Raw genomic sequence first — 16,776 nt, forward strand, 5'->3', positions numbered from 1 at the left:
CTGCTGAATTTGTTCCAATGGCAGCGGTACAAGGATTTAGTTTCTGGCCTCCTGGCCGAAAGCAAAATATCCATCACATCATCCGGGAGGTCCCAATCCTTATACCTCAACCTCTCAGAAACTATGCGTGAAGGTTGAGTGTCTTGACCTCTGGATGGAGAACCAGACCCTCCTCTCACCAGAGAAGGTCCTCTCTTTGCAGAAGATGCATTGGAGGGCAGATGGACATGTCCAGAAGGTCCGGGTACCACGTCCTCCTTGCCTAATCAGGAGCAATTAGGATCATAGATTTGCTGGATTTTCTCAACCTCCTGATCACATAAGGAATGGCGGGGACTCGAGGAAATGCGTAGAGGAGTGGAAATTACCAGTCCACTATGAACACGTCCCCTAGAGCTCCTCTTGGGGGAAATTCCCTGGAGCAGAACAGTTTGCACTTCCGGTTGACATTGGTCACAAACAGATCTACACGAGGGATTCCCCAAAGGGTGAAGATCTCTTGAAGGAATTCCTGAGCTAGCTCCCACCCGTGGGAGATTGTGCTCTGCCTGCTCAGAGCGTCCGCTGCCGTGTTCTCCTCTCCGGCTAGGTAAACCGCTGATAGGGATATTCCTTCTTGAATTGCCCAGAACTGTATTGCCTCTGCACAGTGGTAGTGACCCTACACCTACTCCTTTGTTGACATAGTACATGGCCACTGTGTTGTCCATCATTATCAGGGCATTCTTTCCCTGTACAGAGGGCAGAAAGGCCCTCAGCTCCAAAAGGTTGATGTGTAGCTTGGACTCCGATGGCGACCAACGACCACTGATTGTCAGATCGTTGGCGTGGGCTCCCCACCCCGTGAGTGAGGCGTCTGTACTCTGTAATTATCGCTGGCTATGCATGCCAAAAAGGTTCTCCCTTCAGAATATTGTCCTCGCAAGACCACCACAGGAGATCCTGTGTGACCCTATTTGGAATATGAAGTAGGTCTGACATCTTGCCCGAGAATTGAGACCAATGTGTCCTGAGAGCCCATTGAAGGGATCTCATTCTCAAGCGAGCCTCTGGCACCAGAAAAAAAGCAGGATGCCATGAGGCCGAGCAACCTCAAAAAGTCTAAGGCTGGAAGAAGCTGGGCACTTTGGAATTTGATGACCATCTGCAGAATGTGTTGAGGCCTTACCTCGGAAGGCAAGGCTTTTCCCTAGGTTGTATCCAGGACTGCTCCCATGAACTGGAGTCTTTGAGATGGTATCATGTGGGACTTCTTGTAATTGAGGAAGAAACCCAGTCTTTGGAGAGAGTGGCAGGTGACGCTGAGATGTTCCAGAACTTGTTTGTGTGAATGTGTCCTGATCAGCCACTCGCCTAGGTAGGGGTAGACATAAATCCCCTCTCTCCTGAGACTCACTGCCACCACCACCATTAACTTGGTGAAGACCCTCGGGGTGGAGGTCAGCCCAAATGGCAGAACTCGAAACTACAATTGAGAGTCGCCAACTGCGAACCTCAGGTACTTTCTATGCTTGTGATGGATAGGCACATGAAAGTAAGCATCTTGAATGTCCAACAACACCATACAGTCTTGGAGGTAGAGGGCCTGAAGGATCTGAGAAAGAGTAAGCATCTTGAACTTGTCCTTCCTGAGGAATTTGTTCAGGTTTCTTAAGTCCAAGATGGGTCTCAATCCTCCGTCCTTCTTGGGGATTAGGAAATAAGGGGAGTACCAACCCCCGTTCCTCTCCGCTACAGGTACTGGTTCTATAGCACCTTCCTCTAGCACGGTCAAAATTCCCTGCACAAGGAGCGGATATGGAATTATGAATGAGTTGGTCCCCGGTGGATGATACAGAGGTCTTTTTAGAAAGGGAAGGCAGTAACCTCGGGCTACAGTTTCCAATACCCATACATTTGAAGTATTGCCCCGCCATTCTTTCAGACGATGTGAGAGTCTGCCTCCCACAGGAGTCTTGTGGTTAAGTTCTCAGAGTGGTTTACAGGCAGCTAGAACAGTGGCTGAAGGTAAAACAGCTGCTGTTTGGGCAAACTTAGTACCTCTCCCTCGTCCACCCCAATGGAATCTTTTCTGGCCTCTAGGACTAGCCTGTCGTCTCGCTCTTCTAACTGAGCAGTAAAAACAAAAAGACCTACTCCTCCAAGATTATGTACTACGGTAAGAGTGTTGAGGCTGTCTGATTGCGGCCCTGGGGGACTTTGCTGCCGCTTTAGAGGTCTGCAGCTTCTCAAGGCATGCTGCCAAACAGCTGAGAGCTGTCAAAAGGCATATTGAGAAGCCTGGATTGCACGTTCTGTGCAAACCCTGACTTTCTCAACAACGCAAATCTGCATAGTACGGTACTTGTCACCATGGATCTGCTGATGCTGGCTTCAGCATCCAGACATGACTGTAGGCACTCCCTCATTGCCTCTTTTCCATCTTTAATGATAGCCAGGAATCAGTCGCTTTCCTCCGCTCCGGGATGTGGTCAGCCGCCATTGCTACACAGTCCCACAGGGTGAATGTGAATTTTGAGAAGGCATGAGGCATTGGCAGATTTCAAGGCCATGCTCCCTGCTGCAAATATTTTCCATGCCCAAGTGTCCACACACTTGTCATCCATGTCCAGCGGAATAGTGGGGTATGCCGACGGTTTAGTGGACGTTGCTGCCTGGACTACCAGACTTTCTGGTGTAGGATGCTTGGTGAAATATTCAGGGTCATTGCTGGATGGCCTATACTTCTTGGAGAAGTTTTTGTTAACTGCAGCAATAGTCTGTGGAGTTTCCCAATTTGATTTAACCCTTTTTTGCAGCGCAATATGAAAGGGCAAGATAGGATCTTTCTGTGGTCCTTGGTACAGGATGTCTGTTAAATCATCTTGCTCAAATGGAGGAGCAGGCCTGCTCCATCCTAAAACCTAAAATACCTTGCTCATTATTTGCCTATATGAGCATGATCAGAAATGGCTGGTTTTCCAAACTCCAACTCAGGTGATGTATCCACACCACTGGCAGTCTGCAGATTGTCAGACATCTTTAATTGTGGACTCCTCGGATATTAAGGCTTCTGGGACATTTGGAGTACCATACTGTAGGCCAAAAGGATGAGTTGTCATCAGAGGGCACATGTTTCTAATTATTTATAAATTGAGGATAATGCCTTAAAGAAACCTTCTTTGGCAAAGGTTTATAAGCCTTCTCTTGTGCAATCGGCAGCTTAGATGGCTTCGAACCTGCTGTAGATGACGGCTTTGAGGGCAATGACGCTGAGGTTTCCGATCCTGCCGTTGATGCTCTTGACACAGGCGTGGATGACTGATGCCGTAAGCTCTTTTAGTGTCAAAGTTGTTGACATCTTTTTTGTCGATAATGCCCTCGAAGGGCTGGATTCTGAAATTGACCTGCCCTTTGTCATCATTATGCATAGAGACAGGGGCATGGCTTCTCTCCTCTTCTCTGTTCGAGGGGGTCGGAGTCTCCCTCTCGAAGATTTTTAGCATCTCTCTCTGAAACTTTTCCCCTCTGAGCCAGAGTGAGGATTTGGTCGGGCATATGATCCTCTCAGGAGAGGAATCATTCGAGGTGAAAGGAGATCTATAAACTCTCTTCTTTGCCTTCTTAGACGAAGATGAAGAGTGATGTGATCGACTCCTGGATCAAGATCTTTTTTTGGATCTCTTCAGTCGAGGAGAATCTCTCAACTCGTCGAAGGACTGGATCTCTTCAGTCGAGGAGAATCTCTCAACTCGTCGAAGGACTGTTTTTTTTAAGTCTTGAAAGGTATTTCGAAGGGTTCCTACCCACCGTTAATTTACCTTTACGCTCCATTAGAGCCTTATCGGTCATTGCCCGACAGGAAACACAGTCCGTCATGCAGTGCTCTGTGCCCAGGCACCATAAGCATACGTGGTGGGGGATTAGTAATTGAAATGTTTGCCCTACAGTCTTGACATTTTTCAAAACCAGTCTTAGGCATCGAACAAGCAGATGGTGAACACATTTGGATTTAAATTTGAAGAACCGAAGCGTGCCGTAATTCTGTCAAAGCGAAAGCTGCGTCGGAAAAACTGAACTGAAGCTGATGTGCTACATATACCGGTGATGACATCGGAAGGAGACCCTCGAGGGACATCAGGTCGACAGGATGAGCGCAAAGCGCCCTCTGTCGAGGAAAAGGTTTCTCTGAGCTGCTGAAGCTGGAAAGGAAATATCAAAAGATAAAGAATAGGTGGGAAGACACAATCCATTCAAAGTGGACCTTTAAGCAGAGATGCTTTCCAGAGTTTGAAAAATGAAGAACAAAGAGTGCCTGCTGTGGACTTCCTAGTTATAGGGGCAGATATAATGCAAAGGGATACAGCACAGTGATTATTTCACCACCACACATTTTCAAGAAGATGATTTTTCAGGCCTGCCTGGAGTATCACAGGCAACACCCAACCAACTGGAAAGGCGAGTGAACAGAACACAAGAGTATTTTTTTAACTTAAATTGATTCTACCATTGGTGAGATGCCAGCTCGCGCTTAGCTCCATTTTTGCAGTTGATGCTCGCCCTTTTCCCTGCACAAAAAAGCAGCAAGTAAGTTCCTACCACCTTTTGTGAGGCACTGTAAAGTAAAGCAACTAGAGGTAAACAATGTAAATGGTCAGGACTAAGACCAAAATGAAAGTTTATAAGTTCAAAGTGTCCATGCCAGATTGATCACGAGACCCAATGCGACTATTTGAGAGTACATGTAACACCCAATGTACATTGGATGAGGCAAATTGAGGCACAATCCCATTTTTTTAGGCTACAGCTATGCTATGTTGATATTTGCCATTGAGTTTGAAAATCACCCCGTTTCACACACAATGAAGGTTTCTAGAGCCAAGCCTGTTGCAGTTGAAAGCTATGGCCGGTGTTGGCTTGGGACAAAAACGAAGGTTAAGGGCATCAAAATAAAAGCGGATCATATTCATGAATCGCTATGCGACTTTTTGCAATAAACTATTTGTGAAGTTCCAGGAGTTGCCTTCTTTGGGATATGTTTATACAATGGTGCATTTTAGAGTACTGTGGGCCAGTAACACTTCTTAAAACTACCAGCTGCTCATCACACATGGCAATTAAACTGACCAGCACTGGCAGCCAGGATGGCCCATCAGGGGTTGCCCTGTTAAACTTTAGATCAGTTTGAGCCAGTTTGAACCAGGCTATGAGGTAGAGATACATGGTTCCATCTATATGAAGTGTCTGGGTTCAGAGAAGGTAAGTTTTCATCAAACACTTTTGAATCTCCCATGATAGACCTAAAGCCTGTTTCTAAAGACAGAGCTTTAGACCAGAACATTCGACAATGTGGTGAGACTGCACACACTACTGTACTTGGCACAAATATGCACAAAACATTCAGATTTTCCAGGTAGTGCAGTGTGGTAGGCCCAAGTCAGACGGCTGCATAACCATGTCACCTTCTCCTTCCACCGACGATCCAGGCAAGGCCGTGTCTTGCAGCAGGACCTCAGGGGGGGGCCGGTTCGCAAACCTCTGGCTGCCAGGCCATAAACTGAGTCCCCGTCGACGAAGGAATCCCCACCGCTGCTGCCTGAATAGTAATCGGCCTCGTCAGCGATACCGGGGTCGACGAGCCAGTCGCCGGCACCGAGCCTTTAGACTTCGTAGCCGATTTCGTTGCCGACTTCCCTGCTGCAGTGTCTCGACTCACGGAAGACCTAGGACGGTCCCCTGAGGAGGATTTTGATGCTGCTTGCCTCTCCGTCTTAGAGGATGAGGAGGAGGAGGACTTTTTGTGTGATGAGGAAGACCCAGCATGCTTCCCCGCATGCTTGTCCGCAGGGCATTTTTCGACAGGCCTCGCCTTCTTCGAGGGAGGTTCCGACTTGCTCCTGGAGGCCGTGGAGCCAACCTCTGATGCCGGATAGGCACTCGCTCTGTCGTTAAGCCAGTCGACCAACCTTCTTTTCCGATCTTTAAGGGTTTTTTGGGAGAAACCCTGGCATATCTCACATGTATCCGCCGTGTGGGGCGGGTGGAGACAGTAGATACAATCCATGTGGGCATCACCTTCATAGACTTTTTTAAGTCCACATGTCGCACAAGGACGGAATAAAGCTTTTCCGGACATATTTTCTTCAGAACGGAATTTCGCCGAAGCGAAAAAACCCAACCTAACTTCAATTAGCAGTAACGGCGAGGATCCCACTACTTTGAAAGACGGTTGAAATCTGAGGGAGCGCGGGGGCGGGTCCTGTATTTATATCATGGCGTCCTGACGGCGCGGGCACGCATGATACAAAACTAGGTGGATAGGACGCATAAGCGTCGAAAAAGTTTTCCTATGGGAAAGGGTCTATATAATGTACCGGGGATTCCCAGCCTGACGACGGGGAATATTCTAAGCATGTGAATCCATGAAAGATCCAATGCTGGAGAAGTTATCTACCCCCAATGATGGGTATTCTATAAGCGAGATACCCTTAGGTAATGTGGGCTTTCCTCCTCATAGATATGGAGCAGTGATCAGCAAAATATACCAGGGTGTATTGAAACAAGACTAATGGGAATATAGGAAACTTTGAGAACGAGGCTCAACGCTACAGTGAGAATGTCAATTTGGGAATGGATTCTGAGTCCTGCATTTGAGAATGAGGCTATGTATCCCTCCACTCTCTCTAGTCTAGGTTGTAACGTAGATCCATGAGTAAAGCACATCTGCCAGACAGGCACGAAGAGGAGTCCCAAAAAGAGCAGTGCCCGAATATCTTCTGAACTGAAAATATTTCAAAATTCACTATGAAGGTCATCTTGGGTGAGGCATCTGTTCCAAGTAGTTACTATTCATTTATCCTCTCTATCTTGTAACATGGAATCTCAAACATGCTCTAATACTGGAGATTGTTATTCTTAGGACATATGTTTCATGTATTACAACACATTAGTGGTACTTATTATTTTTATATGATTCCCTCTGGGATCAATGGTAACCAACCAAAGGTTGCTCTTGGCCATCCTTTCTGTCTTCCTTTAAACATGTCATCATTATCCCTATTCTGAAAAACCCTTGCCCCTATGCCTCCAACTTTCCCTTATTTCTCTTCTTTCTTTTCTAACTTCTTCAAAAGAGTTCTCTACACTCTTCAAAAGAGTCTTCCTACCTCAATTTACATTCCCTGCACCCGCCTTTTCAATCCAGTTTCTGTCTATCACACTCCACAAAACCACACTGTTACATGTTTCCAAATCCATTCTGTCAATATGTCTCAACAAATTGTCCTCTACAGTCATCCTTCTTGATATCTCTGTTGCATCCGATACTGTTGACCAACCTACTCTTCTGTCTTCTCTCTACTCTCTTGTTATTTACAGTTCTTTCCTTGTTTTCACTCCTATCTTTGTCATAATTTCCTCTTTTTGTTTCGTGGGCCATCTCTCTTCCTCACTCCCTTTACTCGCAGGTTTGCCCGATGTATCTCTAATCGGACCTCTACATTTTTCCCTTTACACTTTCCCTTTCTTCTCTCTGATCCTATCTTTCAATATTTTGTGTCTCATCTGCGCTGATTCCCAGATCATCCTCTAATGCGCTTCCTTTTCTTGAACCTTACATTCTACCCTTTCTTCTTGCCTTATGGACATCCGAACTTTGATGCATACTGACGTCCTCCACCTTAAACTCTCTAAAATGGAAATTCCATTCATGCACTCTTCCCTACCCTTAGCCCACCCCAACTTGTCTTCTTTTCCCCTTCTTCCTTTTCTTTCTCTATGCCTGCTCGTAGCCTCGCAGTTACTTTTGACTCTTTTTCTTTGTCCCTTTAGATCACTAACACGGCTCATATCAGTCACGTCATCTTTTACAATCTTTGCCGCTCCCATCCCTTTCTTTAATTTCAAGCTACTAAACCTCTAATCCCCCCCACACTTATTTTCTCTTGTTTTTACTATTCTTGCTTAGTCTAGGCTCCTCTCAACTTATCCCTCTTCACTTCATCTATAACTATCTATCTGCTTACTCTTTCTCTTACCTGCTCGCTCCTCCATTTCTTCCCTTCTGTTATAAATCTTTCTTCTCTTTTGACTCTTGTCTTCTCTTCCACTTTCTCTGAATCGTTAAGTGTCTGTCTGGCCTTGCTCGCTCTTATCTTCTCTCCTTTTATTCTCACCCCTGACTTCTTTGAATGCAACCTCTCTATTTCCTCCCCGTTCCTGAACCTCAGTGCACCTTTTCCAGCTTTCGTTCCTTTTCGTTTGCTGCCTCCAAACATTGGAATTCCTTACCTGCTACCATCCATTCCTCTTCCTCAGATCATGTTTTCCTTATTCGCCTCAAAACTCACCTACTCTCTTCTCTCCGAAATCTAATCCTCGTTTACCCGTCAGCTAATCATTGTATTGCCAAACTTGACCATTGTTTTGTACCGTTGTTTCTGTAATGTTTGTACAGCACTTTGGCAAAAGCGCTTTATAAATTACAATAAATACAAAAAACACAAATTCAGTAATAAGCAGGCTGATTATTACAAGGTTTCAAAAGCTAGACATCTGCCTTCAGGGGGATAGGGGTGCATGGATTAGATTAGCCCACTACAGGTTATGCCATCGTAATAACAATAATAATATCTTCTTTGTTCAGAAACTTTGCCTTGAAGATGAAGGATGTAAGAGGCTCTGTGATCAGTTATCTCAGAAACACCAAACACACACTGGCAAAGCAGAGTAGCAGCAAGCAGCAGCTACAGAGACGCCGTGGCTGGGGCAGATGATGTGGAAAGCACAGGGCAGAAGAGATTGACTCGTGAAGGTAGGGGCTTGCCGGGGCTAGCTGGTGGGAATGGCGGACCGATCTGGGAACCACTTAAAGAGGGTAAAAGTACCCTGGAGTTCAAGGCTGGGAGGAAAGCCTGTGAGAGACTTTAAAAGGAACAATTGTATATGAAGTAGGGGTCTGGGACCTTAAGTACAAGAAAGAGTATGAAGAAATAATTACAGATGGAACAAGGTTCTGGGAAACCCAAATACAGAGAAGTTATTACAACCGCTATATAAACAATAGCAGTGCCTGCAAGCTAGTGAACTAGGTCTGCTATACTAACTAAAGAAGCCATAATATGAACAATCATGGTGCCTGGCAGGATAGCAAACCAGGTCTATCTTACAAATACAAGAGAAGATGGAAAACAACCACGGGAAGGGAGTCATTCCACTGGGGTTACGATAAGTTGGAAAAGACCCACAGGGAAGGGAATAATTTCCTTTGGCATTGTGAGAAGCTCGAAACCAACCACGGGAAGGGAGTTCTTCCCTTTGGGGATACGAGAAGCTGCAAAGGAGCCAGAAGTAAGGGAGTAATTTCCTTTGGCATCCTAAAAATGTCTGAGAAAGGCCAGGGGACGGGAGCTATTTCCCCACCGCTTGTTGAACTATCTACAAAGTCTAAGAAAAGACCCGGGGAAGGGAGATATTCCCCCATCTCTTGAGTTGTCACAGGGAGTCCAAGAAGAGCAGAGGGGCGGGAGCCATCCGCCTGGTATTGTGAATAGAATAAATAATTTGAAGAACTGTTAGAACTTTTTGTTTTTTGCAATCTGGAGAACACGTGTCATCACCAGGAGGGGAACACAAACCCCCAGCCCAGAAGAAGGGAGTCGCTTTTCTGGACCAAGGAGATCCTAGTTTTTCCTTGGTTAGTTAAGAGTGTAACGGACGGAAATAGGTTTTGACACAGGGCGGTGGACTATTTGTTTCAGATGGACATTCTGACCGAATCCTTAGTATTTAGTTGAGGAAGGGAAACCCCTCTTAGTGTTAGGGGTTTCCTCTTATTTTAACCCAAATAAAAGTTTATAACCACAACAATACCACCTGTGTGTTGATCTACTCCTTCCACAACCTCACAGCTGGTATTCCCTTTTAAAACTAAGGCATGAAAACACATCAGTCCGCACTTGGGCAATCTGATTCGCACTTGGGTGATCTGAATGACACATGGCCTAGTAAGATCGTTGTTTGTTCCTCCCTTTATTTCCCCCTCCTCGTCTCGTCACGCCTAGAAACACTTGTGTACAGGCGCGTTATAAATGCCATATCCTATCATATTAGATATCAAGCCCTACGTCTCTTGCGATCAAAATAGAACAGAGGTTCTTTCTTTTATGAAAGTGCTGCCTTTCTTTTTCCAAGGTAGAAATGTTTTTTTGCATTGGACAAACTATTTTCGCTCCGAGCAGCTTACGTTAAAAATATTTCAAACAGGTTTACAATATGAAATTGATGCTTATTTTAAAAACATCCTTGTTTGATGACTGGCCCCTCTGTAAAAGGTGCCCCAGCCCTCATTAAAATGTATTGCAAACTTCAACCGTCAAGCCATTATAAGATGGTATAGACCGCAGCCAAGGGTATTATTACTCAAATAAAACTAATTCCGAAAAATATTGGAGAATTATTATGTTGCCTCATCGCCATGTGAGTTTCCCAACACACATTCATCTCTTCCTCCTCTCCATATCTTTCTCAGCCCAAAAATTCCACTCCTCCTCTTCTGCTCTCTTCCAGACACATCCCTGTAAAATGACATTTGTGCTTTCTCCTGACAAATTCATGTTATGGTTCCCATGATTTAAAATCCACAATATATGACAATTCAACCTTGTAACGAAACAAATAAACCACAACCATTTTGGCCATCTTCTGTAACAGCACAGTTGTCACGTACCTTCCATCCAGTACCCGTTTTCCACCTTTAACCATTTTCTCTGTTTTCTTGATTGGCGCAATCAGGGACCTTCCGCCATGCAAAGTGTTGGGTGGGAAAAAACGAGGATTCTTAAGAAAGTTGTGACGATTTTCAAGGCAAGCAAGATTAGTGCGGATTTCCTCTCTGTCGCCCATGGACATGTCATTTTTCAAAGGCATCTTCTTATGGGATCCTCGTTTCTGTAAACAAAGAAGGAATTAAATGGAATTAAATATCTCAAAATGCACATTGGTTCTAAATTCAGGTAAGAGCCAAAGAGGTTAGCAAGACTAACCCCTTACTCAAACTGGGGTTAGCAGCAGCCTTTCCAATGGTGTGCCCGAAAAAAACAGATCAGGCAAAGATAAATAATTGTAGACAAAAGAAAGATGAGCCACTTGCAGATTATCTTGAGCATGTGAGAGCTGCGTTTGCTCAGTATTCTGACGACAGAGGTAGCCATAGTGGCTGGCCTTGTTCAGTGGTTATTGCCAAGCTCGAGAAGCAGTTGCAAATTATGGAGACATGCAGTGTCTGCACTGCCATTTATAGCATGGTTATCTATCTATCTTGGCGACTTAGACACACAGGTATTTACAGAAGTCTGGGAAGGAGTTTTAAGGGTGCTGAAATGCGGTTGGGAGGGTAGCAAGGAGGCGGGAAATGAGGGAATGTACTAGGATGGGAGGGAACTTAAAGAGTAGGGCAGTTGGGAACGGAGTGAAAAACTAGGTAAGTGGATTGGGGACAAGGGATATCACAAGGAGTTTGGGGAGCAGGGGGTGCTGCTAAAATGGATGCTTGATATGCAGGTCAGGGAGATGAAAAGGTCATGTTCAAGGAAAAGAAATTGGATGGGGCACTATGCAACAGAACAGTAAAAGACTGGCACGGTTAAGGCAGCTCATATAAAGTAACTCAAGGAAGACATGGAACTGAAAACTATATACGTGTGGTGGCAAAGAAATCCCCTCATGCAACTGGTGCTGGTAGCACATCATTGAGTTTTTTTGCAAACGACAAAAGAAAGACTTGACAGAATGCAAACCGATATCTCTTCAATTGCTGAATTTACAGCAGCCGCAGGGGGAAGGGTGAACTGTGAATCTGAATGTGCGAGGGCAGCAGTGGCAAAGAACCAGGTGACCAAGGGGAAGAGATAGGGGCCAAGGAGGTGGTGCCCCAGACCCCCAGGACAATTGGAATGTATTTGTGACAAATAATAATTCTGGTAAGTCAGACATAGGAGACAGACAAACGCATGTGTCAATTACTTCAAGTTTATTACAGGAAATAAATGCCTATCCTATCTCTAGTGATTGTGGTTCCTTATTCCTAAAACATAACAAAAATGGTGCTTGTCAGGATGCCTTTTAAAAATAAAATGTGTCCTCTGTCCTATTGCCTCCCTACCACTAACAACAAAAGTTAAATAAAGTGGCCCACGGAAGCATTCTTTGACTTGACGTGAACCCATTCCTAACCCACAATGCAAGAGTCCCTGGTTGTTTAAAAGGAAATGTAAACTGAAGTTTCGATGCCTTTATAAAGAAAGCTGTGTACCTGGTTGTAACAGCACCTCGATGCCCATGGGTTTTGTGCGCTTAATAAGTGTAAAAATTAATACATTCTCCTACCCTCTTGGCATGGGATGGCTGAGTTTGACCACCATCCAGTTTCAGTTCTTTCCCCTTCTTGGTTCCGGCCTCAGCCTGTAGATACAGTTAAAAAACCAGTTCTGCGTTTCTCACGACACTCTGTAGAAGGGGACTCTTCACCCCCTCAGCAAGATTCTGCTAAGCTCTCAGAAATCGGTCTCTAATTGCAAAATGTGTTCCTGTAATTCAGTTACCTGGGTGCTGAACTTCCCGGATCTTTCTTGCTTCTCCCTCCAGGCCATCTTACTCTTTCTTGTCCCTCTGTTAGCCCTGTATGGGCTATTCAGCCTAACTGGTCATAAGCGTAGTACAATGCCCTCACCCACCTCAAGGGGTTCTGGCTCCCTCAGTCCCTATTTGGCCTTGTTGGCTGTGGTTTATAATGTTCTCATCCCCCCCACCCTCTGACCCTCGTGGGCTAGTCAGTCGGCCTCATCGGATGTGCATTTGATGCAATGTTGTCACCCCTTCCAGGAGTTCTGCTGCTCTCAGCCTTTCGTGGGCTATTTCGGCCTCGTTAGCAGTATGTTCGCTGCAATGTTCTCACCCCTTCCAGGAGTCCTGTGTCCCTCAGCCTCCCGTGGACTAGTCGGCCTCATTGGCCATGTGTTCGCACCCCCTCGGGGAGTGCTTCAGAGTGTGGGGGTCAAACGAAGGACACAAACTCTGATTATCCATCTTAATGTTTTTTATTAACTGAAGTGGTGAAAACTCCAGACTTTCCCTATGCTAGCAGGCATTCCCTACCTAACAAAACTAACTAGGGTGCTCGTCCATCATCCGCGATAGTCCGATGAGACGTTTTTCTTCCTTGGGCCCTCGGTCGTGGAACCTACTTCCACTGGATCTGCGAGAACTGAATCTCTGCCTCTTTCAGGAAAAATTGAAAACCTACCTCTTTGTATAAACTCATTGTCATGGTCTCTGCTTCCAAAAGGTCAGGGTTTTCCCCAACTCCCTTGGAAGCAGATCCATAACCCAGGTTCCGAGTGCCAACCAGTCCCGACCTTTTGGACCCAGTCCTGGCGCCAGTGGCACCAGGCTCATAAATATGCCCAGTCCCAGCGCTGGAAGCGCCGGGCTCATAATGCTTGGGTGGACTTACCTGCAGCAGACCATGCTGCTTACTTGCCTGCCAGTTGAGCCTCTGATCCTCTTCTGTTTGGAACTACTTTTCCTGTTGGGTGGGGCAGGAGCCACTCCCTAGATTCAGAACACTGGAACTCTTCTGGAAAGCCGGAACTCTTTTGTTACCTAGGCGTGGCTGTGGAAGGAGACACCTAAGCACTACAGGAGGCTATTTAAACCACACCCGATGAATGAATCTTGCTTTGCGTTATTCTGCATCCTCTGCAGCAGAACGCTCATTGTGTCTTCTGCATCTGATCCTGGGCCTAAGGAAAAAGGCTTACCATCCTGAATCCAGTCTTCAGCAACACCTATAAAGACAAGAAAGAACAGGTTAGCATTACGGTCTTCAGTGACAGCTCTTCACTTACCTGGTCCATCGGCTGTCACCAACGCCTCGCGCTGCATTCCGGCATCTGAAAGACAAAGGCTTACCTACTCTTCGTGCGCTCCGGAGGTCTTCACACTGCATTCCGGCATCTGAAAGACAAAAGCTTACCAACTCTTCGCACGCTCCGGAGGCCTTCGGCGCTGCATCCCGCATCTGAAAGACAAAACAAGGTGCGTTTAAAAACATTGGGGAACTTTAATACTCACGTGCCATTACTCCTTTCCACATCTAACCCAGTGGGTATTCCGGCACCCTGCAGTCGCTCCGAACTTGTACCTGCAAAATAAAAAGACAGTTAGAGCGCATCGTGAAGCAGGCAACAAGCGCTTACTTATGTGCTTCCAGGCGCTTCTATTCATCACACGGGCTCCATCTTCAACTCACTTCAGCCCGTCATCCGCCATCGCCGGAACCCTGCAAAACAAGAGACATCATTACTAAAGACTTTAAAGACATTAGAATTACTCGAAACTTCCCGTTCGTGCAGTAAACGACGGACAGCAGTCCTCTGAAGTCAAGAGGCCTGCTCCCCTTATCCAGTGAAGAAACTGGTTACAGCACCCTGCCCCCGAGGCAGATGGAGAGCACAGCGTTCACTTACCTAAGGTGAGAGCGTTAACCTTTGGGGTTCTACAGGAGAAGAGAAAGGGAAGAAGAGAGAGACATTCAATAACCCAGTTCCTTAATCCCATATTTTCTATCTGCAGACATCTTACCCTTCGAGTCAGACATACAGTGCACAGAGGTCCAGCCCAAAGAGCCAGCCGTGTGTTACACATCACCTTTGAAGATACGGTATACGCCCAGTCAAGACCGGCGCCTCTACGGGAATCAGGTGAGCGTTACAGAACGCAAAGCCTACCACAAAACTCCCGTCCAGGCGCTATGGAAACCTCGGATACCGACCAGCTAGCCCAGTTACTTGGGGAACTAAGGGCAGAAGTGCATGCAGCCCGTCAGGAAACGAACGCTCTAAGAAGGGAACTGATTATTTCCAAGGAGCGAACAGATGACCTCGCTAGACAATTGCTACAGTCACAAGCCGGACAGACCCCGTTACCCGCATCTGGGGGAAATCTTCCTTCTACATCCTCTATGAAACCAGTGCAGATCAACCTACATGGGAATGTACCTCTGGCTCCGCCCGAACGATTTTCTGGTGACCCAAAGAGGTTTGCAGTATTTATCAATCAGTGCCGGTTGCATTTCTTATGCCGGCCAGCAGCCTTTCCAACTGATCAAGCTAAAGTAGCTTTCGTGCTTTCGTACCTTAGTGGCAATGCGGCAGACTGGTCGATCCCTCTAGTAAATCAAGATGATCCGGTCCTCCATGATTTTCAAGCTTTTCAGCTCAGTATGGAAAAACTGTTCGCAAGACATTCACAGGGGCAGGCCTTGGACAATGAGCTTCTTTCGTTGCGACAAGGTAATCAAGACCTTTTGGCTTATATTGCGTCTTTCAACAGACTGATAGTGGAATCTCAATGGCCTGAGGACAAAAGGATTACGCTGTTTTATAGAGGTCTACGTGGAGAGCTCAAAGATGTGTTAGCCCAAGTAGTGAATCCCCCACAAGATTGTTCGGACTATATAGACTTAGTCGTTCAAATAGATCACAGACTGCAGAACAGGAAGGCCGATCGTTCCAAGTTTGATGCTCGAGTATTTTCCAAACCGCCAACTCCTCCCAAAGGAGTAGACTCCGGGGAACCCATGCAAATAGGGGGTCTGAAAGGTCCTCTAACACAAAAGGAGCGGGAAAGGAGAAAACAGTTGCAATTATGCCTCTATTGCGGAAACTCAGGGCACTTTCTTCGAGACTGTCCGGTGAAACCTGCCAAGAAGGCAGTAGGAGCTGCAGTTACCAAAGTTACAAACTCTGAGCAGGGAAACGACCTCGCCCGACAAGAATAGAGGTCCTCTTGCCGAGCGTGAAAACCAGTTCCGTGACCTCGCATTTCGTGATACCTATGGTCCTCATTAGCCCTGATAATCCGGATCGATTACATGCAATTGAAGCTTACGTCGACAGCGGTGCCATCGGCAATTATGTGGATCATGAAATGGTTTTGAGGATGAATCTAACTCTTTGTCCCAAGGCTGTAAAGGACGTCATTACTACGGTGGATGGTACGGAGATAGCCTCCGGGCCAGTAACGCATACCACTCAAGAGGTGACGCTAGTAAGTCAAGATGGACACCATGAGAAGATCGTGTTCGATGTGATCAAGGCCCCTCAGTTTCAGATTATTCTAGGAATACCTTGGTTAGAGAAACACAATCCTCTGATCGATTGGCGAGCAAGAACGGTCCAGTTTCCAGAATGTGTCTCTACTTGTCACCCTCCACCTGGTGTTGCACTGGCAGCAATTTCTTCAGAGACTCCCCAGTTACCTCCCGAATACCTAGAATACCAAGATGTTTTCCGGAAGGATCAGGCTAACTCTCTACCTCCTCATAGGTCTTATGACTGCCAGATAGACCTGATACCTGGATCTACTCCTCCTTGTAGTAGAATTTATGCCCTCACTGAGCCTGAGAACCTTCACCTTCGACAATACCTGGATCAATACCTGGCAAATGGGTTTATTCGTCCTTCCAAGTCCCCTGCTTCTTCAGCTTTGTTCTTCGTTCCAAAAAAGGAAGGAGACCTTAGAACTTGTATAGATTATCGCTCCCTGAACCAGATCACCGTTAAGAATAGATATCCGTTACCTTTGATCCCTGAACTCCTGGACCAAGTCAGAAAAGCATGCATATATACAAAGCTGGATCTTAGAGGAGCTTACCACTTGGTACGAGTAAAAGAGGGCGATGAATGGAAGACGGCCTTCCGCACCAAGTATGGGCTATTTGAATATCAGGTCATGCCC

The 16,776-nt window shown here is 46.1% G+C and overlaps 1 protein-coding gene across 2 annotated transcripts in view; it reads right to left on the reverse strand.

Moving 5' to 3' along the window:
* Positions 1–16,776, reverse strand: part of DLEC1 (DLEC1 cilia and flagella associated protein) — a 1,790,999-nt gene that overhangs the window by 1,421,295 nt on the left and 352,928 nt on the right. For both annotated transcript variants that reach the window (XM_069647686.1, XM_069647685.1), the window contains exon 7: positions 10,706–10,926. In XM_069647686.1, coding sequence (XP_069503787.1) covers positions 10,706–10,926 — 221 coding nt within the window. The remainder of the gene's footprint in view (positions 1–10,705; positions 10,927–16,776) is intronic.

This window comes from Ambystoma mexicanum, chromosome 2q, assembly GCF_040938575.1.
Source record: "Ambystoma mexicanum isolate Mex_15411 chromosome 2q, UKY_AmexF1_1, whole genome shotgun sequence".
Taxonomy (NCBI): domain Eukaryota; kingdom Metazoa; phylum Chordata; class Amphibia; order Caudata; family Ambystomatidae; genus Ambystoma; species Ambystoma mexicanum.